The sequence below is a fragment of the Chelonoidis abingdonii genome, chromosome 16 (assembly GCF_003597395.2).
Source record: "Chelonoidis abingdonii isolate Lonesome George chromosome 16, CheloAbing_2.0, whole genome shotgun sequence".
Classification (NCBI taxonomy): Eukaryota; Metazoa; Chordata; order Testudines; family Testudinidae; genus Chelonoidis; species Chelonoidis abingdonii.
This window is the reverse complement of record NC_133784.1, coordinates 1461135-1488580: the sequence shown is the minus strand read 5'-3', so window position 1 is coordinate 1488580 and position 27446 is coordinate 1461135. Positions and strand designations below refer to the sequence as shown.

At 47.9% G+C, this 27446-nt stretch overlaps 2 protein-coding genes across 8 annotated transcripts in view; one reads left to right on the top strand and one right to left on the bottom strand.

Annotated features, from left to right (window-relative positions):
- ITPRIP (inositol 1,4,5-trisphosphate receptor interacting protein) overlaps positions 1 to 20066 on the bottom strand; it is a 29766-nt gene extending 9700 nt beyond the window's left edge. Inside the window, exons 1-3 of one of the 7 annotated variants that reach the window (XM_075072913.1) lie at positions 19449 to 20066; positions 11506 to 12747; positions 9528 to 9621 (exon numbers count right to left, since the gene is read on the bottom strand). Coding sequence is in view for 1 of the 7 variants with exons in the window: in XM_032769104.2 (XP_032624995.1) it covers positions 2425 to 2456 (32 nt within the window). In the remaining 6 variants the exon portion in view is untranslated. The other 6 variants (XM_075072912.1, XM_032769128.2, XM_075072914.1 and 3 more) reach the window with 6 other exon arrangements.
- The window catches only part of CFAP58 (cilia and flagella associated protein 58), a 147571-nt gene continuing 139372 nt past the window's right edge, over positions 19248 to 27446 (top strand). Inside the window, exons 1-3 of the mRNA XM_075073041.1 lie at positions 19248 to 19499; positions 25210 to 25637; positions 26161 to 26219. Coding sequence (XP_074929142.1) covers positions 19248 to 19499; positions 25210 to 25637; positions 26161 to 26219 — 739 coding nt within the window. The remainder of the gene's footprint in view (positions 19500 to 25209; positions 25638 to 26160; positions 26220 to 27446) is intronic.

The window sequence follows — 27446 nt, the reverse complement described above, 5'->3', positions numbered from 1 at the left end:
GGGGGGGGGGGGGGATCTCCCTTGGGAGTTTGCAGAGTAGAGGCTTAACAGCTAAAATTTCCAAAAGTTTTGTCCTCACTGAGCATACTCAAGTCTCTTTCGGCTCCCAGTATGAGCTCTGCATGTGCCAGCCTCCCAGAGTGACTGAGCATGGTCCACCCCCTCACAGTGCTTGCGTGTGCCCAGACTGCTCATGCGCCATCCCTACAGAGCGACAGCACCCTCCAAACCAGGGCCACAGTGGGGAAAGCCAGACTTTCCCTGTAATGGCTACTCCAGGCCAGGGTGAAGCCAGGCAACAAAAGAGTAGGAGGAAACCTCTCTCCTGTGCGGTCAATTACATCCCCTCCCCCCTAAGCACCCAGGCAGTATGGGGGAAGCTATCAGATTTGAACACAGAGGGGAGAGGAGCTGGACTGGGGGCAGGGGAAGGAGTAGTTTGGGATGGGAGGGGAACTGGGACTAAAAACAAAAGGTGGAGGAGGGAGAAAGGAAAGACAGATCCGACAAGGAGCTAGAGTCTGAGCAGGATGGGCACTGGGTGGGCAAAAAGCCTGCAACAAGGAGGCCGGGTGGGAGGCAGGACAAGGGGGAGGGGACTAGGACTCGGACCCAATGGGGGTAAGAGATTGGACGAGGAGCTGCAGGGGGTGAACCTGTGGGCAACTGGATGAGAAGCATGAGGAGTAGAGATTGGCATTGGGCAGGCAAGGAAAATGGGGCTGGGCAAGGGGCCAGGGAAGTGACGGGGCAAGCTAGAAGGGCCGAGCAGAAGAGGTCAAGGTTGGCGGTGGAAGAGGCAGAATGGACAACAGGAATCCTGAGTCTCCCCACTCCTCTACTCACTGCAGATATCTGTGAAGCCCACTGGCAAACTGTGTCTCACCTCGCTCTAGTGCTGGTCCACATAGAGCATGACAAGCTACTAGTGCAACAAAGGAGGCAGAGGTCTTACAGACAACAGCCTCCATTGTGCAATCCCAGTTCATTCTCAATCCAGAGAACTGAATGAGACAGGGATCCTGTGGGGAAAAAAATACAGCAGGACATCATCTAATAAAAGACTATCACAATGCATATGCGCAAGGGGAATGGGAGGTGTCAAATGAAGATTATACAGACAACCCCAACTCTGGTATTTCCTAACTTTTGAGTGGTTGACTTTGCAACCTTAAGAATGTTCTTTTAATGTAGCTTTTTGTGGGTAATATTGGAATATTTAGCTCTTGCACAAAGGCAGCCAAGCATCATGCTGCTTCTTGTACAGTATTGGTCAGTATTCCCACCGTAGTGCCTTCAGCTCCCACGGTGCTGCTTTGAGGGCTGCTGCATCTGTGGTAGTGGGTGAGCAAGATGGGCAGGGAACCTGGTCCCAGCAGTTAAGACCACCTGCACAGAGACCCATCTGCTTCCCCCATCCTCATCCCAGGCCTTCAGCCTGGCCCAGTCAGGTCCGTATACACTTCTGATAACTTGGTCACATCCCACACTTTGAAAACCTCTGCTCTAAGAGGTCTGCTCTAGCTCAAACAGGAATTAATTCATCGAAGTTCTGTGGCCTGTGTTATCCAGGAGGTCAAACCAGATGATCTCACCGATCCCCTGTGGCCTTAAAAAATCTATGAATAAACCTAAGCATTAATGACACATTTAGAGGGCGGGGAAAGAGATAACCTTTCGTCCATCGCCCTAGTGCAGTGATTCTCATCGCCCTTTCACATAGAGGCTTGCTATGTGCAACCCCCTTTTTAAATTAAAAACACTTCTTTACGTATTTATCACCATTATAAATGCTGGAGGAAAAGTGGAGTTTGGTGTGAAGGCTGACAGTTCGTGACCCCCTATGTAATAACCTAATAACCCCCGAGGGGTCCCAACCCCCAGTTTGAGAACCCCTACCCTAGTGAGTGATTGAACCCACACAATGTAAGCTTTTATTTAAAAAAAGGAGACGTTCTAGCTCTTATGGGTTTCAGAGAAAAATCTTTTTGTAGGTGATCTAAGTATTAACTACTTCAGTGCTGTCTTCCTGAGTCTACTATCATCTCCTTCCAGTGCCTCTGCTGCTGCTTATAGTTTGGTCAAGCTGCAGCACAACAAGGTTAACAAGATTGACCAGTGCCACTGTTGCTATTCAGAACCCTGTGGGCAGCTGTGAATTATCAAGACTCTACTCAGTCTCATGCTGGTGCTGAGGCACACTTGGAAGCATGCACTGGAGCTATTCATTGGGGAGGATGACCCCCAAACCTCCACCAAATGAGACTCTACCTCAATACCAGAGACCTCTTTGTCCCCCAACTGCCGTAGCCGTTCGGGAGGGGAGAGAAGAGACAGAGTTCTTTCTCCTTTCCAACAGCTAGCACTTCAAACTTACACCCTCATTGGCTAGAGGCTGATACAGAAGATAAAGACCCCACTTACACAATGCCCAGGGTCAGTACCCTGGTAAACATGCCGGCATGTCCTCTTCCCAGCTGCTGGTGACAGGGTAGTTGGGACTTCTTCCGAGGGTCACCGTTGGGCTTTCCTGTTGGAACCTCCCCTCTTTTGTCTCTACCTCTGAGCTGGTAGGTTTAAGTCCCCCACCTAGTAGATACCCGGTAAATTCTTCCAAGCTCCAAGTATCATTATCAGACTGGAGTCAGCTTGCAGAACCAGGACCCAAGTTGGCGTCTCACAGAAGCCGCTGCACATCAAAAGCGGAGTGAGACACACCTCAAGTTTCATCAAAAGAGACTCTCCATTTCATGAGGCGGGGCAGTGCCATGGCAGGTCATGCTGGTGCAGTACTGTGCTCAGGGGGAGGGTGCGGCTGCTCTTTTGGCCTGGGATAGATTAGATGCAACCGCCAAAAGCCAAGTGCTGAAACACACTGAGAACTCTAATACTTATAAACGCACTCCCAGCTTATCCATGCTTGTCAGCTGGCGAAGTGTGTCAGTTATAATGAAACAGCAGCACCTGTGTAGTGCGTTTCGGTTTGCTTGAGGGTAGCTCTTAGCACAGACCCTGGGTGGGGGAAGGAGGGGATGTTTATCTAGTTTCTGTCACTCAGGGCAATAAAACCTCCATCACTGATAGTTCTGCCAGTGCTGAAGGGAGAAGTGCCAGAATTGTACTGAGCAATGGAGATCTGGGAGGACTTCCCAGTCTGCTACCAGCTGGTACTTACACAGCAACATAGGCACTGCCATCCTGAATACTGCCAGAGCAGAGAACAAACAGGGTGGATCACCTGGGAAAGGGACTCTTGGTTAAACAGGTGATAGTTTGTGCTGTTCTTGTGGCTCCTGGGAACCAACGAACTCTCCTGCGAAGCATGCTGTACTCCAGTCCTGTCGGCTACTAGCGCTCGACAGAAGAGGGGATACTACAGCGAATGCGTTTGCTCCAGTTTGCTTTTGCTCACATTATGTTCATTTAGCGCTGGAGAAAGTTGCCGGATTTCAGTTCCCAGCGCAATCCTCCCCATTTTTTATCAAGAGAACAAGTATATCACGGCTGGCGGCAGGGAGGGAGTGGAAAGGATCCATCTCCATGGCCCACTCAGTCTTTGGCTTCTCTAACAAGGCTGCCAGTGAAGGACCAATTAGTGCCCTCGATCTGTGATGTGGACTTCTGTGCACTGGGAACTGGCCAGCTATCACCTGCCAGCTCTTTTCACACAGCTCGCCAAAGAGTCACCACTGAGCTATACTGGTGACCCAGAGAAAAGCTCTATATCACACTACCAGTGCCAGACAGAGACATCCAGTGCCCCTTGCATGGCTATACTTAAACAAGATACTCTGGAAAGCCTCAAGTTAAGCCCTGCTGCATGGGACAACTTTCATGGTAGGTTAGTTTTAAGAGACCAGTCAACTGAGTCCATTTAACACAGAACCAATATTAAATTTCTATTACACCTGCTAAAATTAACATCACTACAACCATCAGAACTTCCACCCCGCTTCATGAATATTAAATCTCATTAACTCTTTGCAGAATCCTGTCACTCCCATTTCACAGCTGGGGAAGCAAATGACCAGAGAGATTAAGGGACTTGCCAGAGGGGACACAGCAGATCGGTAGCACAGCCAGAAAGAGACACCCACCCCCCCAAGAGTGCTTTTTATCTAGTCCCTTGCTCAGTACCTCCTTCCATGATGCACTGCCTCATGAAACATGAAGCTGAAGGCTTACGCGTACCCTCAGATATTCACTTGTGCATCTCTGCTGCTCAGTAGCCAGCTACTGCCCTGGTTCAGTAGTTCTGATTTTTATCGTCTCAAAAACAAACTCACCACAATCAAGCAAGAAAAGAAACACTGGTAGCTGGATCACTGTAGGGTCAAGATTTTTTTTTTTAAATTAAAAAAAAAGATATTTTATAAAAGTCATCCCTGCCCTATCTACCATGATCTTTGGTCCTTATAAGGTCCCTGTTACTGTTGTATCTAAAGACTGAGAATAAATACACTGATTGCTTTACAATACCCCTGAGAGTTATCCCCATTGCAGAGATGGGGAATTGATGCACAGAGAAGTTAAGTGACTTGTCCGAGGTCACACAGGAAGACTATGGCAGAGCAGGGAATTGAACCGGAGTCTCCTGAGTGCTAGACTAATGCCCTAATCCCTGGAGCATCTTTCTTGTCTCCAGGCCCACTCCTCTTACTCCAACACTCTAGTCCCATCTCCAGCACAATATTTAAGGGGGAGAAAGGAGAGAAAAGACGACTCCTTCTCAACACCCCTCTCCCCCACCTTAGGAGGCCAGAATGTTGCCTTGGAAACCCCAATTAGATGCTCAGCCATGGGATAACTTTGTCTGCCAAGGATACTTGTCTGGTAACTATTGTTTTGCCATCTGATTGACAGCACTGTTGCCTTCAGGAGGTCCATGAACATCCTGTCTGGGGCAGACACTGAGTGCCAAAGGGGTCAGTCGCACGGCCAGAGTTGGGCATCCTGCCCAGCAGCCTGCTGCAGACAGTTCCGAAGTGATGTTTTTCTCCTCCAGTAGCACAATCAAATATTTTTATGGAAATGTTGATGTTCATCCTGGATGCAGGACAAGGCAGCCCCTCCTTCCCCTAAACAGACTGACTCAGACACTAATCCGGCTCTGCTATTTGCTCTAATAGATCCCAGGCAGCTCCAGGAAGTCACTCTTTCAAAAGAGAACAGTCCCAGTATTTCATCTATAGATACATACATACATTTTAATAGCTTCCATTACAAGAATAAAACCCATAGAAGAGACAGCTCATTTCTTCTGACTCAAGCAGAGAACACCCACTCACTCAGGAGCATGTGGCCAAACCCCAGAGAACCTATTAGATTTTCAATCCAACATACAATCTCACCATCACGTGCTCAGTCTAGTGAGGTATTTCCAAGTCACTGCTCACCATGGCATCTAGGCACCATTTGCACCAGTGGAAGTATTAATTATTTGTACTGAGGTAGCTCCCAGGAGCCCTAGTCAAGGACCAAGACCTTATTATGCTAGGCACTGTACAGACAGAAGAAAAAGACAGCGCCTCCCCCAAAGAGTTTACAATCCAAGTATAAGACCAGAGACCATAAGTCAGGGATGGGCAAACTACAGCCATGAGCCGGATCTGGCCCATCAGGGCTTTGGATCCAGCCCACGCCCCCTGTGGTCCCTGCGCCGCTCTCAGAAGCAGTTGGCACCACATCCCTGCAGCACAGGGGCAGGAGGGGGCAGACGGCTCCGTGCCTTGCCCTTCTGTCCAGGCACTGCCCCCAGCAGCTCCCATTGGCCGGGAATGGGGAACTGCGGCCAATGGGAGCTTCGAGAGAGGTTCCTGGAGACGTGGCAAGGGCAGCATGTGGAGCCTGGTGCCTCCCCTCCCCCAGGGGCCATGCAGGGAACTGGTTCTGGCTGCTTCCCGGAGTGGTGCGGCGTGGGGCCAGGGCCAGGGCCGGGGCCGGGGCCGGCATGTAGGGAACCTGCCCTGGCCCCGGTGTGCGCCGCTGCCACCTCGGAGCCCGAACCCCTCCTGCACCACACCCCTCAACTCCCTGCCCTGACCCTCCTGCTGCACCCCTCCCCCACCCCAACCCCCTGCCCTGAGCCCCCTCCTGCAGTCTGCACCCTTCCTGCACCCCAACCCCCTGCCCTGAGCCCCATCACACCCTGCACCCCAACTCCGAGCTCCCTCCCACAGTCCACACCCCTGCCCTGAGCCCCCTCCTGCACTCCACTGCCTCCTTCCCTGATCCCCCCTCATACACCCCGCACCCCTCCTCTGCCCCAATCCCTTGCCCTGAGCCCGTTCCTGCAATCCATATCCCCTCCCACACCCCACACTCCCTCCCACACCCCAATCCCCTGCCCAGGCCAGCCAATTTTCCACCCAGATGTGGCCCTCGGCCCAAAAAGTTTGCCCACCTCTGCCATAGGTGGATAAAGACAGATGGGAGAGTACAAGGACACAATATTAGTCAGTGTAATAGACAGTGGTCTCAGCACACCAGCTGTTAACCACTGTTGAGTTGTTGGTTTTTCAACTGTGGCCTGCTCACCAGAACGGAGGAGGCTAGCAGAGACATGTTGCAAGAAGCCTTAGCTCCCCAGAAAGCGCTCAGGATGATTTTTATAGCATTTCACTGTGCTGCCGATCTACAACCTCTACGCTACAAACACAGACGGCGGGGCAGGAAGTCATGTGCTGCTCCCACCCATCCCAACAACGTACTCTGCTGTTGTAGAGTCACTGCCAGAGAACAGCTTGGCTTGGCTTTTTAAGTCACAAATTCGTGCTGTTGATCTAGAACAATTCACAATTAGGGCAAAAACTGTTGACCCACCGGCCTGGACAGCTCCCCCTTTAGTTCACTGAATTAGGCAGAAGTGATCACAAGAGCCAGTCAGTCATCCTCATCTCATGCAATCTTTCTTCAGCACAGATGGTAGCAAGTTACAGCAATCCCCTGCTGATTTATTGGGTGGACCCATAACAGTAGCTACATGGAAAGGGCAATGCCATTGCACACATACTTCCCATCTCCAGCTTGATGTCCACATTGGGACCCATTAAGGAAATTTTTCCCCTGATCTCCCTCTTCTGCCCCACTCCACCCTGCAAGTAGCAACAGCTGATATCCAGCATGAAGGGTAGTCTCATGGCAGGGAAAGGGTAGCACAGCCTGCATTAGGAATACATAGAGAGGGTCCAATTGCCCAAAACTTCTACACAGAATCTCTCCCTGCACCTGCAATTCTTAACAAGGAAAAAAGTCAGACCTGCCATAAAGTTAAACAGGTGTTAACTGTTACACCGGCTCCCCAGCATCCAGAACTTCCACACCCATGCCTATGGGTACTGGCAATATGGTAGATTTAGCGCTCTTATTTCTTCCAACCCTGTCATCACCTCCTATTTTCATACTAGCTAGAAGGAGGACGATCTTGCATTGACTATGGATTTTTAAGGTGGTTGTGTGAATCTCTGCATTAAGGGCCTGGGCCAAAGCCTAGTGAAGCCATTGGAAAGATGCCTATTGTCATCACTGCTGTTTGGATCACAGCCCAGAGGCAGGGACTGAGAATTACATTGGCCCAAGACCTTCTGCATCATACTGAGTCCTGAAACAGGACAAGATAGCACACTTAGATCAGGGGGCCTGCAATAATTTTAAGGGTCCAATACCTTGCTAATAAACAGTGCTCAAAATGAAGGCTGGCATGCGTGCTTTGCAAGATATGGAACTTTTTAAAGGTTGCACTATCTCAACAACCATTTGCAGTTGTTTCTCCTCAATCATTTGAATTCCAGCTTACATTGACCATTGTAGCAAGAATCATTACAACAGGAAACCAATGCTCTATACTGAAAGGAGAACTGGAATCCCAGTTTACAAAATGGTACACCTCTACCCCGATATAACACGAATTCAGATATAACGCGGTAAAGCAGTGTTCCGGGGGGCGGGGCTGCACACTCCGGCGGATCAAAGCAAGTTCGACATAACGTAGTTTCACCTATAACGCGGTAAGATTTTTCGGCTGCCGAGGACAGCGTTATATCGAGGTAAAGGTGTATAAAAAAATCCCAACACTGAGCATTATACACCAGCTAAAATAACTAATCAAAATCTGATCATTAGAGTCCTGCCGCAGCTGACATGAAGGGGAAAGCAAGCTAGTAAATAGGAGAGATGAGATTTTAAAATCTGATGGGCTAATTTCCTCTCTCACTGATTACACACCAGTGTAACTCCATTGACTTCAGTGGAGTTGTTTTCCAGTAGAAGTGTGTGTGTAGAATCAGGCCCAGATATTGTATTGCCTAGTGCCCTGCTAACCTATTGGAGGAACAGTGCTAACGCTTTCAGGAGCAGTAATACTTTCCAAATACTCATCCTGGATCAGTCATCATAAACTCAGAAAACAGACAAATATGTTAGCTAAAGAATAGTTTAATCAGTAAGAGCGAGAAGATAAAATAAGCAAGCTTGCAAGTAAACAAGATAACCCTTCCCTCACACAATTTCATTTAGCTTCTTGCTTCTGCACCCTGAGCCATCAGCTCCTAGTCAATCTCACATGGTGGAGTGGCACAGGGGCACACCTATTGCAAAAGGTGCCAGGAGTTATCTGGACAACTTGGACAGTTTCCTCCTTTGCATTCCCACCACTACAAATCCTTTCACTTCTCCCTTCCCTGAGTGTTTCAAATAAACGTTGGGAAAGGAAGCTCTGCAAGGAATCGTTCGCAGAAGAGAAGAGATGTGACATGCCATGGTGAAAGCACTGAATACAAGGGCGTGCTAGCATTTGGGTTATTAGGCCACGTGTTTCTTGTTAGGGACATATCTGTGGTTAATATGAACACTCGCTTCCTTTATAAATAGGAATGCATGAAAGGAGGGCTTTGTTCAGAAGCCCAAGGACACGCCCCCACTGTAGTTTACAGGCTAATTTACAGCACCATGGGAATGATGCGTCATTACTTCAGGGTCCCCGCTAGCGGGCCCAAAATCCACATTGCCAGGGCGGCCTCTGAGCTCGGTTTAATGGAGTTTTAATGGAGTAAAAGCTACCATAGAATCCAACATTCCAGGACTAGGAGTGCATGCAGGACAGAGCCAGAAATCCACATTCCAAAAGGTCTGTATGATTCCAATCAAGTCTCTAGTATTTTACATTTTCTCCAGTAGCTGCTTCTGAGTTAGATGCCACAACCTCCAACTTCTGAGTATCTGAAGAAGCAGCTTATCAGTAAGAAAGGAGGGGGAGGGATAGCTCAGCAGTTTGAGCATTGGCCTGCTAAAACCAGAGTTGTAAGATCATTCCATGAGGGGGCCATTTAGGGAAATAGGGTAAATATCTGTCTGGAGATTGGCCCTCTTTTGAGCAGGGGATTGGACTAGAGGACCTTCTGAGGTCCCTTCCAACCCTAATAATCTATGATTAAGAAGCTAAATGCAGCTCAGCCAACCTCAGAAAGGAATGTTTTTAGAGAACTCCTTTAACTCCAACATCAAACAAAAGCTTGGGTTTAGTATTTTACCATCAGGCCTCTCAGGTTAAAATCCTGGTAAAACCTTCTGACGTCACTTTAGTACCAGGCAGGTTTATTATGCAAGGGTCTTTTACAGAAGGCCCTAAAAGAGAGAGGGACAAATTTTCAGCTGACGTATATACACAGATCATTGCTTTCTTACACCAGCTGATTGATCCCATGTGCCCTAGATATATAAAGCCAATAGCTATTCATGCAAGGACTGAGGTCAAATTCTTCCCTTCCCACCCCAGTCTGTAACTCCAGAAGTGGCTGCATTTCAGTGATGCCTTGTGTCAGATGGATAAAATTTCAAAATGGCCAAAGTCTACTTTTGAAATTTTTTTACTCTGAATGTGTATGTATGTATACACACATCCCTCCACAGAAAAAGCTATATTAAAGACATTAAGTTGCACAAGTTAGCACTCAAGGCAGGCAATAATGCCAATTTAAGATCACCCAAGTACCCTTAATTCTGTCTCTCAGGTCTATAAACCACATTCTTTACATGACCACTGTTTCTCAACAGAGAATATCATCCAATTTTGTCTACATTCCAACATATTCACACAGCATCTACGTTCTATTTCCTTCTCATAATGGACCATAAGTTACTCTTTACAATGATAACTTCTTTACTCTCTATGGGCCAGTCTGTGAAATCTCATTCCCCACTGCTAAGCTGTCACCCACCTAAGCCATGGTCCCGATGAATTCAGTGGGACTACACAAGTGAGTTAAGTGCTCAGTGGAAGTCAGGGTTGGTCTGGCCCTATGGAGGGTGAAAATATCAGGACACATGGGAGGGATGGGGGAAGGAGGTGTCCGCTGGAGGAGCAAAAAATAAAAAAATAGAAGGCAAAAATATCGGGACAAATTGCATCCTGACCAAAAATCGGTCGGGACACAGGACAAACACCTAAATATCGGGATGGTCCCGATTTTATCGGGATGTCTGGTCCCCCTAGGCCCTATGGGATTTAATTTTCATTGTTTTGTCTGAAGCAATGTATCAAATATTTTATAGACTAGAAGCACCGCCATTCCTTAGTGCAATTCAGGGCAGGAGGTAGTTAACTACAGAGCTTGCTTACCTGAAAACATAGGGCTTGATCACTCCCTGTTTCTGCTTGGGTGAAGGAACCCTGACCATATTCTTACAGGCTCAGGAAGGCTACATTTCCATTTGCCTTTGCAACGTGATCATCACAACCACATGGCCTAGAAAGTGCATTTTAAAAGAGCTAAAATTCTGCAGAACAGGTGTCTTTGGCTCTTGTTCTCCCTAAGGCAAGTGTTCCACTCACCAAAGGGGAGTGGATTTTTAACAAGCTGTCCATGTGGCAATGCGGTGCATAAAATGTTCTCTCACTGCATATATTGAAAAAGCATCTTTGCCCCAGGTAAAAATCTCATTGATATGATTAATGTGCTGGCTCAACCAGAAAAGTGACCTCCAAAAAGAGGTAATAATGAAAAATGGGAGAACCCATTTATGTGCAGGAAGCGGCTACAGGCAAGAAGGCAAATACTCTAATTCTCAGGGCTTTGATCTTGGCAGACGGGAAGAGTGCGCCCAGGAATGCTCTTGGAAAACTGCTTTGCTGGCATTAGAACAGCCGTTCCAACCAAAGACCGGGAGGGGGGACCCCCTCTCACAAGACTGGATCCAAAAAACGACATGAGACAACATGGTATCAGCAGCCAGCCAAGAGTAATTCCAGACTGAGTGCCAAACATTAACCTTCCCTTTTCTGCACACACAAGCCAAGACCGTTTCCAAATCAAGGTCCTATATAAAATCATCTTGTTATTGCTTTTCCAGGTGGGTTTTGCTGATTCAGTTCATCTCCTGGTGCTATTAGCACACAACCCAAGCATCCAGATTTCCATTTAAAAATAACAAAACATCATTACCAAAAAAGCAACCCATAATGTTTTCCTACAGCATTACTTATTAGTATTTTAAAGAAGATTTACTTACTGTCCAGTGTGACAGCTCCAAAGTGAAAGCCCTTCTAGTAGGTCCCTGTGGAAGCAGCACTTTTTATTTCCAGATCCCTTCTGGAAACGAGGACTTTGCCTGAAACACTTACCAGCTAAAGATCTCACAGTGTTTACATACATTCACTAAACTTCATATTATTACCTCTGTGCTGTAGAGAAGAGACATTTCCCCCTTCTCCCCCCAACCTCGCTGCCCCCAGAAATGCAGCTAGCTATGGCATGGAATTCGGCAGAGCATAAAGAGAACGGAAGAAGAACCGCAAGTTAAGTGGGGGAAGTTAGTTAGGCACAATGCAGTTACCATAGCTGGAAATTAGTCAGGGCACAGATTGTTACAAAGAGTCGTGCAGCATACGATCCACAGGCCCAGAGCCACAGAGGTATTCAATGGAAGTTAGGAAATACCGTTATGGCTCTGGACCTATAGTGACCAGTTATAATCAGCTTTGAAGGGAAGTCCACAGCAGTGGGAAAATCCCAGCTCCTTTGACAGGCCACCCAAATCCGATCACAGGTTTGTTGCAGTCATAAGTGCACGTGCAGGTAAGGGAAATCCCTCGGCAGACTCCTCTCTCACTGATCATCCCCCACTTTTAAAGCTTATGAATAGGGCCGAATTAGCACCCAGAGAGACAGAGGTCTAAGAGGGGTGGATGATTTTATGCCATTGCCAGTGCATGCTAATTGTTTCACCAAAGGCACCTACCTGCCCTAAAGAGCTTACACGAGCTAGAAAAGCTTAGTAGGGGGGATTGGCTGATTTCAGCAAGTAGCAGGAGAAGGTAGAGAACAGAGGTAAGGGGAGCAGAAAGCATGAATGGATATTGAGCAACAATGCAGGAAAGGATCCACCATGATCTTTTACAGGGAGGCAGAGAGCGATGCTCTGGCTGGACTTTTTTGACATCAGAGACTTAGGAAGTTACACTTCAGAGAAATTATATAGACAGGTGATTGGCCATGTCCATTAGTTAAATATGGGTCATTCAAACAGTGCTCAGCAGTTCCATTCTGTGCCGGGGACTGGGGGAGGGGAAGGCAGTGGCATAGCTATTTCTCAAACCAGACAATAAGCACTGTGCTCAGGGTCAGAAGTCTTGAGATCCAAAGCCTAAGTACGTCAACGGGAGCCCTCCTATGGGCCTTGGATCAGGCCCTTCACCGTGTCCCCTTCTTTTCCATAGTTACAGGGGTCACCCTCACTTTAATCTGGCAGCAACTGCAGGGGGCGATAGTAAGGAGGAGAGACATGAATTTAGAAGAGCCATCCAGGCACCAGATCCCAATGAGAAAGCACAGGGGTGCGAGAGCGAAGAGCCTCTCTTTCCTATTCAGTAATGATCGCTAGGGATGGGGGTCATGAAGGGAGCAGATGGGGCGGTGCTGAGCATCATGGTGTCAACTTTTACGTATCAAGGGGGGGGGGCGGGAAGCACAGGAGCAACACAGTGATCCACAAAGCCTAAGCTGGGCGCCTCGGCTCCCTATGCAGCGAATGGGGAGACAGAGAGGCACCTTCGACTGAGATCCACAAAAGCCAGCATGCTAAGCAGGGAGCTGCCTGCACTAGCCACTGGGAGATACGGAGAAGGGGGTGTGTGTAAGCTCAGGCCCTCTCTTCAGACAGGAGTCCTAACTCCCGGCTTCAGGGAGGTGCCTCTCTCTGCTTGTGGATCTGTGCACGGGAACCAGCTGCCTGGAGTTCCATGGCTTAGATGCCTCAGGTGTTTCTTGCAGGAACGAGTTAGTGCACTGCCTCACCCCATACAAAATAGTCAGCGGGGTGGGGAGGGTTGGCTTATAACTCCTATCCCAGCTAAGTGCTCCAACTTCTGGGATGTAGGAGACCCAGGTTCAACTGCCCCCTGTCTACCAGATTTAAACAGGGGTTCTTCTACACCTCTCAGGAGAGTGCTCCCATGACTGGGCTATTCTGATGTGGGGCTCCCTCACCCTCTCCTGTGGAAGCTGTTCCAGTGTGGATAAATAATGAAAGGGGACTGGACTGAGGGTCTTCCAACTCCCACTGGAGGTCCAGACCACTGGTCTATAGCATCTCTCTGTAGCACAATGACTAGTTGAGTACTTATCCACATTGGGCCAGAGAGAGAATGATTTTGCATTAAATAGGACCTACTCCCCTCTGAGCACACCTACTCGGTGTGGCTCAGCACAATTTAGGCAGCCAAATGCCATCTTTGGTTCGTTAACTGCTATGGAGCCTGGGTGGGAGACAAGTGTCTGGGCACCTAGAGGAAAGCAGCAATGTACGCACCCAGAAGCAGAACCACAGGCATATAGGGAACTTGGCAATCTAGGTGCGGAGTGAATTTAGGCACCTACCAGGTTTGGTAGGAGTCCCGTGGATTGCAGCAGAGCCAAAACTTGGACATAAAGGCCTCAGTATCTTTGCGGATCGGAGCCAAAGCTCCCCTACTTCTTTGGTCCCCAATGGCCATTGGTAGGCCATGTGCTAAGTCAGCAGTTTTGAAAGCGGGGCACTTCCTCATTACCTGAAAAGAGGCCTCCTTAGGGCTGATTCTTCACACCTGTGCTGAAGCTGCAACCGGCTGCCAGATCAGCATTTCTGGACTGTAGGCATTTTACACCCGATTTGCACAGATGTAAACGACAACTGAACGTGCCCCGCACATGAGAATCAGGCCCCACATCTATAAGGGCTGAATTATCACAGCAATAAGCCGATAGACCCTTGGCAACAGTCAGAAGCTCGTAAAATCGACCCTTTGAAGCCTGAAGGTCTATTTAGGTACAGCAAGCTGCTCCAATGACAATGTCCCCTCTGCAAGGCGCCGGAGAGGCACTCCGCTGACTAGCGGAGAGGGCTAGAGAGTCAGTGGTGCAGTGGGCGACTGTGCCAGTACCTGGCCTCTTAAAAACAATTTGGGGCAAGCTGCAGGTGCACAAATCCACTCCCCCCCCCCCCAACCAATGGTTTATTTGCAGCCTCTGCTCTCTCTGTGTCCCTTTGAAGAGTATAGCCAGGAGACGTTTGCCAAGCAGTCATGCTTTCCAGTTTAGCTTTTAATTGCTGGGTGGTGCAGGACGGTGAGGATTCCAGTTTTAGGGAGCTGTAGGTAGGGAGTGAGAGCGCTCTGGGTGTGGTGTGAGTGGGGATACTGCTGCGCCCAACGCTGGAGGTACCACCTCAGCTGTGTAAGCAAATCTTTCTGCCCACTCATTCCTCCAGTGGAGGAAACAGGATGGGAGGCAGGTAGCCAAGAACAGGGCAACATGCAGAGAGAGAGAGAGAGAGAGAGAGAGAGAGAGACAGCACAGAGGTACAGCTGGGAGAGCAATTTATTTTTGAAGCAGACATTTTAGAGTTCCGGGCACAACACTAAATTAGCTAAACCACTGCCAGACGAGCTAGAACAGACCCTGAGCTGCGAACACAAACCTGCCCTGAAATCACCCTCTCGAGGCAAAGGATTCAGCAAAGCAAATGGCTTTTACGCAGCCTCCTGAAGGCCAACAGATACACAGGCTCTGTTGGACCAATAGGGGAAGGAAGTGCCAGGGCGAGGGCTCTCTCCTGAGAGCACCCAGCCTACAGACATTCAAGTCTAGGGACTGTAAGAGCACATCTGCCGAGCTCTAGTAGGGTGACCAGATGTCCCGATTGTATAGGGACAGTCCCAATTTTTGGGTCTTTTTCTTATATAGGCTCCTATTACCCCCCACCTCTGTCCTGATTTTTCACATTTGCTGTCTGGTCACCCTAATCTCTAGCGCTGTGCTGGTGCCTATGGAGAGCTGTGACCCAAAGCAGGGAAAGCTGTATGATTTAAAGGGACACGTGGAGAGCAGAATGCTGGAATAATAAAGGCAAGAGGCTGCCTGCCCCAAATAAGCCATTTTAAGGGGTGTGTTTTTGTGAATGAGCCGCTTGCCCCAAAATATTCCTCCTTATGTGTTATTCAGGTTCAAATCCTGCGGTGCTTCCTCAGCTGAGCCAGTCGTGAGCAGTAGGGAGTGCAGGACGGGAAGCTATATTACTGGACGTATTAGTACTGATGGTGTGGAGGTCACCTACCCGTTGAACCAGCACCTCTTCCCCACGGACATTCCTCTCATGAGCAATGTCCTTTTGGGATAGGATACAGGAGCTATAGAGGCGCTGGTTTCACAGCAGCTTAGCAAACTGATCCTGCTTTATGGCAGCTGCTGTCTTGTGCTGCAGAATCTAAGCTTTCCTTTAAAATCCAAATTAGGGTCCTGATTGTCAGAGCTGCTGAGCATCCACCCCTGCTGTTGACTTCATTTGGAACCGAAAATTCTCAGCAGCTTTGAAAGCCAGGTCTTAAGGCTCAGATCCTCTAGAGCAGTGGTTCTCAAACTAGGGCCGCCGCTTGTTCAGGGAAAGCCCCTGGCGGGCTGGGCCGGTTTGTTTGGCCGAACCTGCAGACGCAGCAGGTAATTGCGGCTCCCACTGGCTGCCGCTCCAGGCCAATGGGGGCTGCAGGCAAGGCAGCCAGCACGTCCCTCGGCCCACACTGCTTCCTGCAGCCCCCATTGGCCTGGAGCAGCAAGCCACGGCCAGTGGGAGCCGTGATCGGCCGAACTTGTAGACGCAGCAGGTAAACAAACCGGCCTGGCCTGCCAGGGGCTTTCCCTGAACAAGCAGCAGCCCTAGTTTGAGAACCACTGCTCTAAGGTATTTAGGTACTTTAATCAGTAGGACTTAGGTGCCTAAGGGCTCGTCTTTACATACAACACTACAGCGGTGCAGCGACACTGGTGCAGTTGTGCTGCTGTAGTGCTTAAGTGAAGTCACTCCTATGCCAGCAGGACAGCTTCTCCCATCGGTATAGTTAATCCACCTCCCCGAGAGGTGGTAGCTATATTGATGGGAGAAGTTCTCTCATCCACATAGTGCTGTCTACACAGGGGGTTAGGTCTGTATAACTACATCGCTCATGGGTGTGGATTTTTCACACTCCTGAGTGACACAGTTATACTGATATAGTTTTGTAGTGTAGACCTGGCCTCAGTATCTGGGAGGATCTGGGCCTAAATCTCGTGTTTAGTTTTTCCTCTGTTGCAATTTAACTAGCATTACAAGAGGCAGCATGCCCCAGACACTACAGCTGTGAAAAGAGCCTTCAAAATATGAATCAAAAATGTAAAACACAGTGATGTCTGCCTGAGTGTGCAGACAGCCTGAAACAACAGCTCAAGAATGTGCAAACTGCCCTTGTTCGAGGTCTCTTCCAACCCTAATAGTCTATAATAAGGGATAGCTAACTCTGAGTTCTAGTCATGACAGATTAAAATGTCAAATTGTTAACTACTTAATTGCCACTCAAAGCATGAAAGAAAGTCCAGAGACAGTTATATGAGGAAGCTCTACCTACAAGAATATTGCTAAAGGGGTATAGCTTGTTTAGTGAACACACCTTGGAATAATACCACTGATTTCTTCCTTCTCCCACAATTAAATCCCTGTTTACAAGTATTACTAAAGCACTTAGGTGTGATCTGGTGGCACGAGCAGAAGACGAGGAGCCAGGAATCCCCAGTCGCTGATCCCGATGCTCACATTGACTCACTCTCTGACCTTTGACAAATCATTCACCTCTGTGTCTGTGGTGCTCAGAGTTATTGAGGTTTATCTCCCACCTGGGCATATTGTGAGGGTTAGTTAAATGCTTCGAAGATGAAACACACTAAGTCCCATGTGTTAAAGAAGGTTGAGTATTTGTTTTCATGACTTGTTTTCACTCAAGGATTGGAAAAGCTGCTCTCAAACATGTCAAGGAGCTAAAGGAAAATCTGGACCAGTCATTTTAAAATCAAAGAGTCCATTCCAGTGGACAGTGTTTCTATAGTAACAGCAGCAATAATGCAGTGCTCCACTGGCATCTGACATAAAAACAGTCCCAAGATCATTCAAAACAAGCTGTGGTGGCTGGGCTGCACATATAAAGTGCTGCTATTTCTGATACATCAATGGTCCTGTGTTTACCTTCACCCTCTCAAGAAGTCAGTGCAAACACATCTCAGAGTTAATGCAGATGGCCTAGTGCTAAGAATGCCAGTAAATACCAGAGTCCTGTTTACACTAGAACTTCCATAATTACTATCACCAGGGAAGCAACACCCAGTGGAAGATTCCAGCCCCAATTCTAGTGTAGGAAAGTCCACTGGAGTCCTGACTCTCCTTTGTCACTGGTTTTACCACTAGTGATTTCTAGCAGAGCTGGATTTGCCTCTCATACCAGTGCAAATCAGGGTCAGGCTATTTTAGGGAGAGACAGAACACACATACAAGAGAAATAGTAACATTTTTATAAAAATGCAGCCCTCACTTGTCAACGTGAGACTCAGCTTGGCTGTGTTAGCATTAACCCAAGGCAGCCATGTGTCATTTTAAGCCAGAGATGAAGCTTGTGTAACATGCATTCCACATTGGTTATTCACTAACAACATCTGTAAGCTAAGGATCCCTCCTTGTATGTTCGGTGCAGAAGAAGAAGGGCAGATGATTAGATTTTCTACCCTGCAGCCTTGATCATGCAAAGACTTACACAAGTGCTTCACTTTATGCACTGTGAGTCTGTCTGGGTGATATCAGTGGGTGGGGGTACTCTTTACACACTGTGTTTGCAGAATTGGGTCCTGTGGCTCAAAGGAGAAAGGACCCCAAGGCCAGTCAACACTGGAAACTTTTGTTAGGGTTGTTAATTTTTTTTAAAGAGAAGTTTCAGCAGTTGCAAAAGCCCTACTGTGAACAAGTCATATTGGCACGAAAGCGCTTTGGCTGGTATAGATTATTTTGCTCAGGGAACTAGTAAAAACTGTATCTGCGTAGGGAGTTTGCCATTATTGCTTTATCAGTCGAGCTACACCGGCAAACCATTTCCAGTCTGTAGGCCATCCATGGAGTAGCTGAGGATTAAGAAATGTTGTCCAGAAACTGGTGGGTTTTTTTTTTTTAAAAAGAAGAAAGTCCCAACTAAGATAGGGCTTCTCCCCCATCTTATTCTTATTCTCGGTCCCCACCTCCGATGTAATTCACTCCTTGCTTTAAAAGAGAATGACACAAAGCAGGCATGTCAACACATGCGGAAGGAAAATCTATGCAAACACAGGCTGGTGTTGAAAACTTCGTTACAACGTACTGATGTGCCATTGATTAGTTGCAATGCAAGTGATCATTTGATAACCTGGTTATCCCACATGAAACAACAGCTCGAGATCGTGCTAGGAAAGAGAACATTGATTTTGATGACAGGGGTTGTGCAGTACCTAATCGGCCTTTTCAATGGCTCTTTTTGACACAGACCTTAAAACTGTGGTACTTATGCTCTCGCAAGAGGCACAAACAGTTTCAAGCAAGCCAGCTCAGCCAACTTCCTCACTCTGTCCACAGCACATGCTCCAAAACCCCCTACGCCACCCACCCACCCACACACACGGCTGCTGGGGGAGGGGGGGAAGTTTGCCCCAGGCCCCGCAGGGGCCCTCACCAGAATATAGTATTCTCTAATATTGCAACTTTTTTTATGGAAGGGGCCCCCAAAATTGCTTTGCCCCAGGCCCCCTGACTCCTCTGGGTGGCCCTGCCAGCAGAGCCTGATTGCACCCCTGAAGCTCCCATGCTGGGAAGCTGGGGTGTTTGCTGGCCCATACCAGGCGAGCTCGAGGGCGGAATAACCATTAAAAAGGAAATAAACTCACTTCACATCCCGAAAGATGGAGGATCAGAGGGACCCCTCCTCCCCCGCAGCCTGCATCCACTGTGAAGCAGAAAGCCAGCCCCGCGGCCGCTGCAGCAGCAAGCGAACCCCCTTTGGGGAGCTGCAGCCCCCGGCCAGCCAGGAGAGCAGGTTTCTGGGCCCCTCGCCCCCACTGAGGTTAGAGAAGCGGAGAGAGGGGGGCAGACTCTTGACTTACTGCGCCTTGTCGCCAGCCACTTCTTTGCGGTTGCAAACGGCGGCCCCCTTTGTAAATGTTCACACACGGGCTCACGGAGCCACCGGCCGATGCGATGGGCAAGGGCTTCCCGGGATTTCTTCCTTCCTTCGTAGCCCCATGCTCGCCTTTTTCACCGCTAGCAGCACCCGGTTCGGTCGCTTTCTGGCTTAGTCATTTCCTGGATGTCAGCCTTACTCCGCGAAACTTTTTCCTCCCTATAAGAGCAAAACTCCGGGCTCCACTTTCTGCCTCCTGGGACGTCCTTAAGGAGGAAGGTCAGAAAAAGGGGGGTAGGAGAAGCCTCATAAGGCAGCTCCTAGGTGTCCTGCACAGCAAAGACCCTTCCAGGCGGGTCCATGCCTTTGCGGTCCGTGTAAACCCGAGCCGCTTTGCTGAAGCGGCGTCAATCCGGAGTTTCCCGGGAGGAGGGATTAGGCAAATCCCCCTTAAACCCTGCCTGTTGCGCAATGCATGATTACAAGGGTCGGCAGCAACTTTCGCGCGTTTGTTGCTTGCACCTTGTTGTAATGAGGTGAGATTTCCATGCAAGGGGCTTCCCAATTCTAGCCCCTTCAGGCATCCAGGAGTGGCCCGCTGCAACCCCCGGGGAACATGGGCTGTTATTGGTAACCTTTCCCTTTGCTTCCCCCATTGGGTCCCGCACATGGCTTTGCAACGAGGGGCTTTTTCCTACCACAAAGGCAAGGAGGCGCATTCGTTTTGCTTTTCACATGTGTACTGTTGTAGCTGGGGCAGTGGGCCACCTACTGCAGTTTGAACAGCTGAGAACTAAAAAGAAAGTTCAAACCTGAAGATAAAACAATCTAATTATCGCTTAGCTTTTTTTTCCCCACAGGGAAAGGCTGCACAAACATCCGCTCGTTAATTCTCCACAAGCCCCTATCAGGGAGAGAAACAGTATTATCCTGGCTGTACAAGAGTTTAAGTGACTTGTTCACAGTTACATAGAGGAAATCACTGGCAGAGCCAGGATTAGAATCAAAATATTGTTGGCTCCCAACCCTGTGCTCCTTCCACAATTAAAATGCTGCTTCCCAATTAAAGATCTAATTGACAATTAACAATTACAAGCTAAACAGCTATCACCTCCCATATGAAACACAAGAAAAAAATGTAATTTTCTGGAGCTGCATAACATCTGAGCTCAGTGGCACAAGCAGGGTTCCCTTGTTTCTGATTCTGATGGGCCAGCGGGACATTTAAAGCAGGGCTGAGATCGCTTTGGGGTCAGTGCAGTGTCATCTTGTCACAACATGGTGATAATTGCATTGTAATATGGTAACCCACTGGCAAAGCATCCTGTTACTCTTTCGGGGGTGAGGGGAAGCTTGTCTACACACAGAACTGCCTACTACTGCTCCTAGAATTGCCTTTTCAGCTCATGTGGTCACAGTCTATTCAGTAGTGTGTATGGTCCCAGGTTTGAAACTTGTTTATCACCCACTTGTGGTATTGCACCAGAGACTAGACCTATGCAGTGTCAAAAAAGACACAATACAAATGTGATAGCACACCTTTGTGTTGAAAAGTGTTGATTTGGGATGATGTGTCAATCTGTTAGTCAAATTGCCTGACTTTTGTTAGATTAGGTAACCACATTAACCTTATTGACAGTCTTTGTGCATGTGGGCATCTGACTCTGTTAGGGCTTACTGGCAACTTGTGAGTTGTTCCTACATTCCTTTCTTATTGTATGGTAATCTGCAGGGCCGGCTCCAGACCCCAGCATGCCAAGTGCGTGCTTGGGGCGGCATGCCACGGGGAGCGCTCTTTCAGAGCAAGACCAACACTTAACCTCTTTCAGAGCAAGACCAGCAGTGCAGTAGATTATCACTTAGACGCACCTTTCATCCCATTCATGATCCTCCATCTCTGCCAGTTGTGGTAGAAGAGGTTTTCTAGGGGAAAGTGATATTGTTGGGGATGCATTTGGTATAACCCAGGTAATTCGGGAGAATGGAAGGCCATGAGAGCCGATGAAGTCCTCTTGTTCTGAACCATAGTGTACCAGCTCCTCCATTTTGAGTTTTACTCCTCCATGTTTGACCTCAGGTTGCCCTTGTTGGGAGGGGCTACTCCTACTCCTGCAGTTGCTGGGCAGATTTAACCTTTGGGTGGGAAACTGGACTGTTACTAAGCAGACTCAGCCTTGGGTGGGGACTGTGTGAGTGACAGATCATGTTATAATGTGTATCAGTTTTAATTTCCGTATAAATAGTTAGGTCAGCTGTTTGTTTCGCGTGCTTGATCTGAATCCTGTGTGGCTCGAGGCATCTTATTTGAGCTCAAATAAAGTTTGGTTACTTCTCCACCTTGGTGTGTTTAATTGGTTGCGAAGCACACCGGGCAACGGACCCAACCGTTGCGACCCTCGGGCACTCTGTGCCGGCAACAGTTTTTGGCACCCAACGTGGGGCTCTAGGCAAAATTGTGCCTTGCCCGGACTCCTCCGACGGCCGATGGACTGCGGTCGCGACCGACACCCAGCCAGCACCGGTGAGTTTACCGGGGGCCTCGGCAGAGACGTGTCAGGCTGACCTCGGAGGACACAACGGTGCAACGTGATCGTATAGTGGAGAAGTAAGAGGGAGTTAGGGTAGATCGGTTCCCCTATGGAAGGTAGACGTCAGTAGAGAACCGGTCCCTCCAGATTGCGGGGTGTACAGCGAGATAGAGCCGGTCCCCCTTGGACAAGGTAAGACCAGTCTGGTTTATTCCTGATTCTTTTACCTTCTGGTGTCCTAGGCTATCTGGAGTGGTTGCCCGAGGCTGGGGACGCCCAGTCGTTGTAATTCCGATTAGACTATAGAGCGTCATATAATGGGTCAAGGGCATGGTGTGGGGCGGAAGGTACAGTCTTGTACCCCGCTAGAATGCATTCTTAGGTGGTGGAAGATCTTTAAGTCAAATGTGATCACAAAAGATCAGTTGAAGAAACTTTGTACAGTTGACTGGCCTCAGTATCAACTAGAGGAACAGAAGAGGTGGCCACCCGGAGGATCCCTTAATTACAACACGATCCTCCAATTGCTGTTGTTTTGTCAGTCTGCTGGTAAATGGGAAGAGTGTATGTATGTATTGTTGTTTATGTCATTAAGAAGTAGGTCGGATTTGTTGTCTGCTTGTAATTTGGTTGTGACTGGAGCACCAGTCAGTGTTTCTGTAGTGACTGAAAATCCCCTCAGAACTGTAATACCAGAACCAGTGTCCTCTTCGGCCACCACCATGCAATCATCTTGTTCAGCCACAGCTCTGCCACCTTGTGAGGTAACACGTAGTCAGCCATCTTGTGAGGGGTTGCGTAGTCAGGATAGGGTGGCCATCTTGGATAGTCAGAACGGGTCAGCCATCTTAGATACGGGCCTATCTCCCCTTGTTACTGAAGCCGCAATTGCTAGGCCAGAAATTGAAGCGCAGCAAGCTACCACCATGCAAGTGTCTACCCAAGTACGATCTAATCCTGTAAGTTTAGAAGGCCTAGCAAATCTTAAACACCTGAGTCACAATTGTCAGGTCCTCTTAAAAACTTTAATCTCTGAGATTGAGCAGAATCAAGTTATTCCCAAGACAAGGGAGGAGGCACAGCGGAGATATGAAGGGAACCCAGCTAGTGTTCCAGACCCTGTAGGAGTGGTCTCCTTAGCAGATCCCCAATGGAACCCCAAGGACCACTGGGATTATACCTATGCCCTCAGGGAGGAAGAAAAGAAAAAAAGGCAGGCGGAAATGATGTTCGCTACAGTGCAAGTGGCAGAGGGAGCCTACTGCAGGGCTGCGGCCGAGGCCGGGGAATGGAAGACCGTGGGCGAAATTGTCCTGGCCCGCGAGAAAGGCGTTTAGGCCGAGATCAATGTGCCTTATGCCAAAAGGAGGGACACTGGAAAAACGAGTGTCCCAACGGGAGGCCCATCTCTATGATGAAAGTAGAGGATTGAGAAGCAGACTATTCCACCTCTGGAACCCCAAGTAAAAGTGCAGGTGGACAAATTCACAGATGGATTTTGTAGTAAATTCTAAAGCAATGCAGCAAGTCAAATTGCTTGTGTATGTCCTAGACTACTAAAAAGAGAACTGTGTGAATAAGAGCTGAAGGTTTTAAGCATGTTGCAGAAGGCTTGAGTGAAGAGCAGAGAGTAGTGATAGAGAATGGAAAAGGAAAGTTGTTTGCTTTGTGTGAAAATAGGAAAGACAGTTTTGGAAGTAGGCATGAAGGTATATTGTATCAAGTATCAGAGGGGTAGCCGTGTTAGTCTGGATCTGTAAAAGCAGCAGAGAATCCTGTGGCACCTTATAGAATACGCTCCAAAATGTCTGTTAGTCTATAAGGTGCCACAGGATTCTCTGCTGCTGGTATATTGTATGTTGTAAGAAGGACAAAGAATGTGATGTTGTGTAAGAAAGAAATGGAAAGTGCTCTGTAAATATACTGTACAGTGTAAAGTGCCACTCTGCATTTTACTCCTGGATAATAACGCTTCAAACAGTATCAGGGAAATGTCAGTCAGCTTCCATCTTGTACCTATGGAAGGGTAACGAATGGGTTAAGACTCTGAACTCTCTAGTCCTAAACTCATATATATTGATGATTTCATGATTTCAGTTGGCACTCCATTTAAAAGATTTCCTTCAAGAAGGAGGACAAAAGGAAGGTTAAGCTGCTGTGGACATAACTTCTTGCCTTTAAGCCAAGTTCCTGGAAAACCCGAAGTCACTCTGCAGACCTGTCCTTCCCTTAGCCCAGCCACCCTTTTGCTAGAGTACAGAGGGAAAAGAAGAAACTGGAAATATCAGTGAAGATACATTGAAATTCGTGATCAGACCTCAAGCAGTGCTTCAGGGTAAAAACAGAAATTCAGCTAGCCTCAAAAGCATATAAAGACATGAAAAAATCCTCCTCTAAGCGGGATGCCCTGAAAAAGGAAACAGGAAGAAGCAAGGATTTGAAAAGAAATTTGAGAGACTTAAAGAATTAACCTCTTGTGAAGACAAGTTGTCAGTGGGTACATCGTTGGCAGCAGCACTGTTGTGAACGGCCAAAGGAGGGCTGCAGGCCTGAAACACCCCATTCTGCTTGCACAGAAGAACGGACAAAGGAGGGCAGGATATGCTGGGGTGATCCAAGTAAATCCCAGCCCTCCCGCAGCACCATCACCTCTGGTTTTTCAACAGCCAGTGAAAGCTCTTGGTAACCATGGACCTGGTTCTGCTGCTGCTGCTTCTCTAGAAGTTACACAGCTGGCACACAGCAGTTTCTCACCAGGACCTCTTGCAGTTTAGAATTCAGGCTCTCCAAACCCTGTCAGCAGTCTTTCTAAACCTTATAGTTCCTGGCTCAGAAGAGATGGCCTTTGCTTTTAGCCCACTGCTAACTATTTAGGACAATCGTTTTTATAGTAGGTTTCCCTCAAAAGGAAGGAGCAACTAGTGGTAACCATTGGTTCTGATGTCATCACGTCACAATGTTTACAGCCTGGCGTACAACTATATGTACTTCCCAGAAACACAGCAAGAAGACACTCAAGCGGGCCCCAAAGCAGTAGCAACGGAGGCAGCAATGCAGAACAAGTATGCCTGTGTCCTCTAACCAACATCGCCTATTGAAGACTGTGAAGGCAGCCAGTAACTCCACATTTGCTAAGCCTGCTCGAGAAGAAAGGCAGTCAGATGGACTACCAACCAGTCCTCAGAACTCTACCTTCAGCTCCTCTCCTTTGTTAAGGTTGATAACACCGCACCAGACTTGAGGAAGAAATCATTCCAGAAATCTGACAGACTCCATGCAAGGCAGCTAAAGAGGGCAAAACGCGCTGAAATTGATGTGGAAACACTTGACTCCATCTTAGTGAACACAGATCTGCTGGCACTGATCAACAAGCATGCGTTCTCTGTCCTACCCACAGACTATCAGCAGCAGCTGCTACTGCTGCTCCCCGAGGTGGATAGGCAAGTCGGGGAAGATGGTTTGATGAGGATGAGTGGCTCAGCACTCAACAATGAGTTCTTCACTTCAGCTGCCCAAGGCTGGAAAGAGAGGTTGTCAGAAGGTGAGTTCGTTCCAGAAATGCAACTGAGAATACGGCAAGAGACTAAAAAGGAGAAGAAAGTGGAGCTATGGAAGGAACGATTCCTCCCACTGCGTCTGACGAAGTGGGTATTCACCCACGAAAGCTCACGCTCCAAAACGTCTGTTAGTCTATAAGGTGCCACAGGATTCTCTGCTGCTTTTACAGATCCAGACTAACACGGCTACCCCTCTGATTCTTTGAGAGTTACTATGGTCAAAGTTCTGGAATGAGTCCTGAAAAGTCCAAGAGACTGACAACATATACCAGCATTCATGACACACAGGCCAGGAATCCACCAGCTGAACAGATGAAATGCATGCTACTCTCCAAGACATCACCCAGTAAAGAAAAGAGAACTCCTCTGTCAAAGTCTAAAGTACAGGATGGCCCTAGGTATTGCCACTCTCCCTACTCTGTTTTTGTGCTCTTTCCCAGGGAGGTTAGGGTAGGTTAGAGTTCAGGCCTTTTGAAATTTTGTCGGGACTACCATGGCTTATGAATGGAACTCTGGTACTGGCAAAGGGGAATAGATAATTGGGAATAATTTGTTGTCTCAGTATATGTGCTCGTTGTCTGCTGTTCTCTTTTCTCTTTTCTTTTCACAGGTACATTAAAGACTTGCAGTTTCTTCCGCTGGATTCCCCTGTCCAATCCTTGCAGCCAGGTGACTCCTCGTTTGCACCTGGAAGGACGAGCCCCTGCAGGAACGGTGGAAGGGACCACCTGCAGTCTTGCCGGGAAATATTCTGAGTCTCAGTATGCTTTGTTAACATTTTCCTTTGGTAGAGAACTTTTCATGCTCTTAGTTATGGTTTCCCTAATTAAGGCTCAACTGTATGCTGGTTGAGGTTCCAATCCTCCCGATTTAATGATTAATACAGCAAAGCTGCCCTGAAAGGTAATTCCCTGAAACTGGTCTAATCATTGCCAATGATGATTTGCTATTAAGGGAAAACAAGTCTTGTTATGCTATAGGTAATAACTCCCGGTGTTCTTCTGGTTTTACCTACCTTCAACAAAAAGCAACAGCCAATTACATCTGGTTTGCTGATGAGAGCACCTGCCAGTTCTGTGTATCCCCCACTGTCTTTAATACTTTAGGTCAGAACACAGAAAAGGGCTTATGTACTTCTCTGCTAACAATCCTCTCATAAGTTAGAAAGAAGGTAATGGGATGGTGGCAATTGACAACCTCTTTTGTATCTATGGTAAATTTGTTTATAAGTGGCTACTCCACAGATGGTATGGAAACTACTATCTAATATTCCTTGTACCTTCTCTTTGTGTCACGGCCCAGTTCCCACCAGGTCAAGCCCAGGCAGTGCAGGTATCTGCAAGCCACCTCAGAGCCCATTGGTAAGGAAGATAGACTGAGTATAATCCATCTCCCTTTCTATAGGGCAAAACAGATAACCCAACTCTACTGTAGGCTCTTGGTGTTCCTTACTAAATGTGCCAATACAACCTTAGTCATTAAAAGGAGCCTCAGCTCTTAGCTCTACCAGCTTTGGCTCAGGGCTCTGCAAATTAAATAGACCCTAAACTATATCCTAGCCTCTCAAGGTAGGGTTTGTGTTCTCAGTTGTAATAAATGTTGTACATAGGTCTCTAAACAAGGCCTTAACCAGTGGAAAACTCACGAACAGGTGCCTTCCTTTTTTTTGACTCTCTTTAGTTGGTTACCTAACGTTGGTGGGATAGGTTCAAAATTAATTCGCTTTTTGGTAATAGGGTGTCATAAACAGATTGTTAAGGGTTAATGTCTCTTCTACCTGTAAAGGGTTACAAGCAGGGAACTGCAACACCTGACCAAAGACCAATCAGGAGACAAGATACTTTTAAATTTGGGTGGAGGGAAGCTTTTGTGTGTGTTCTTTGTCCGTTATGTGTT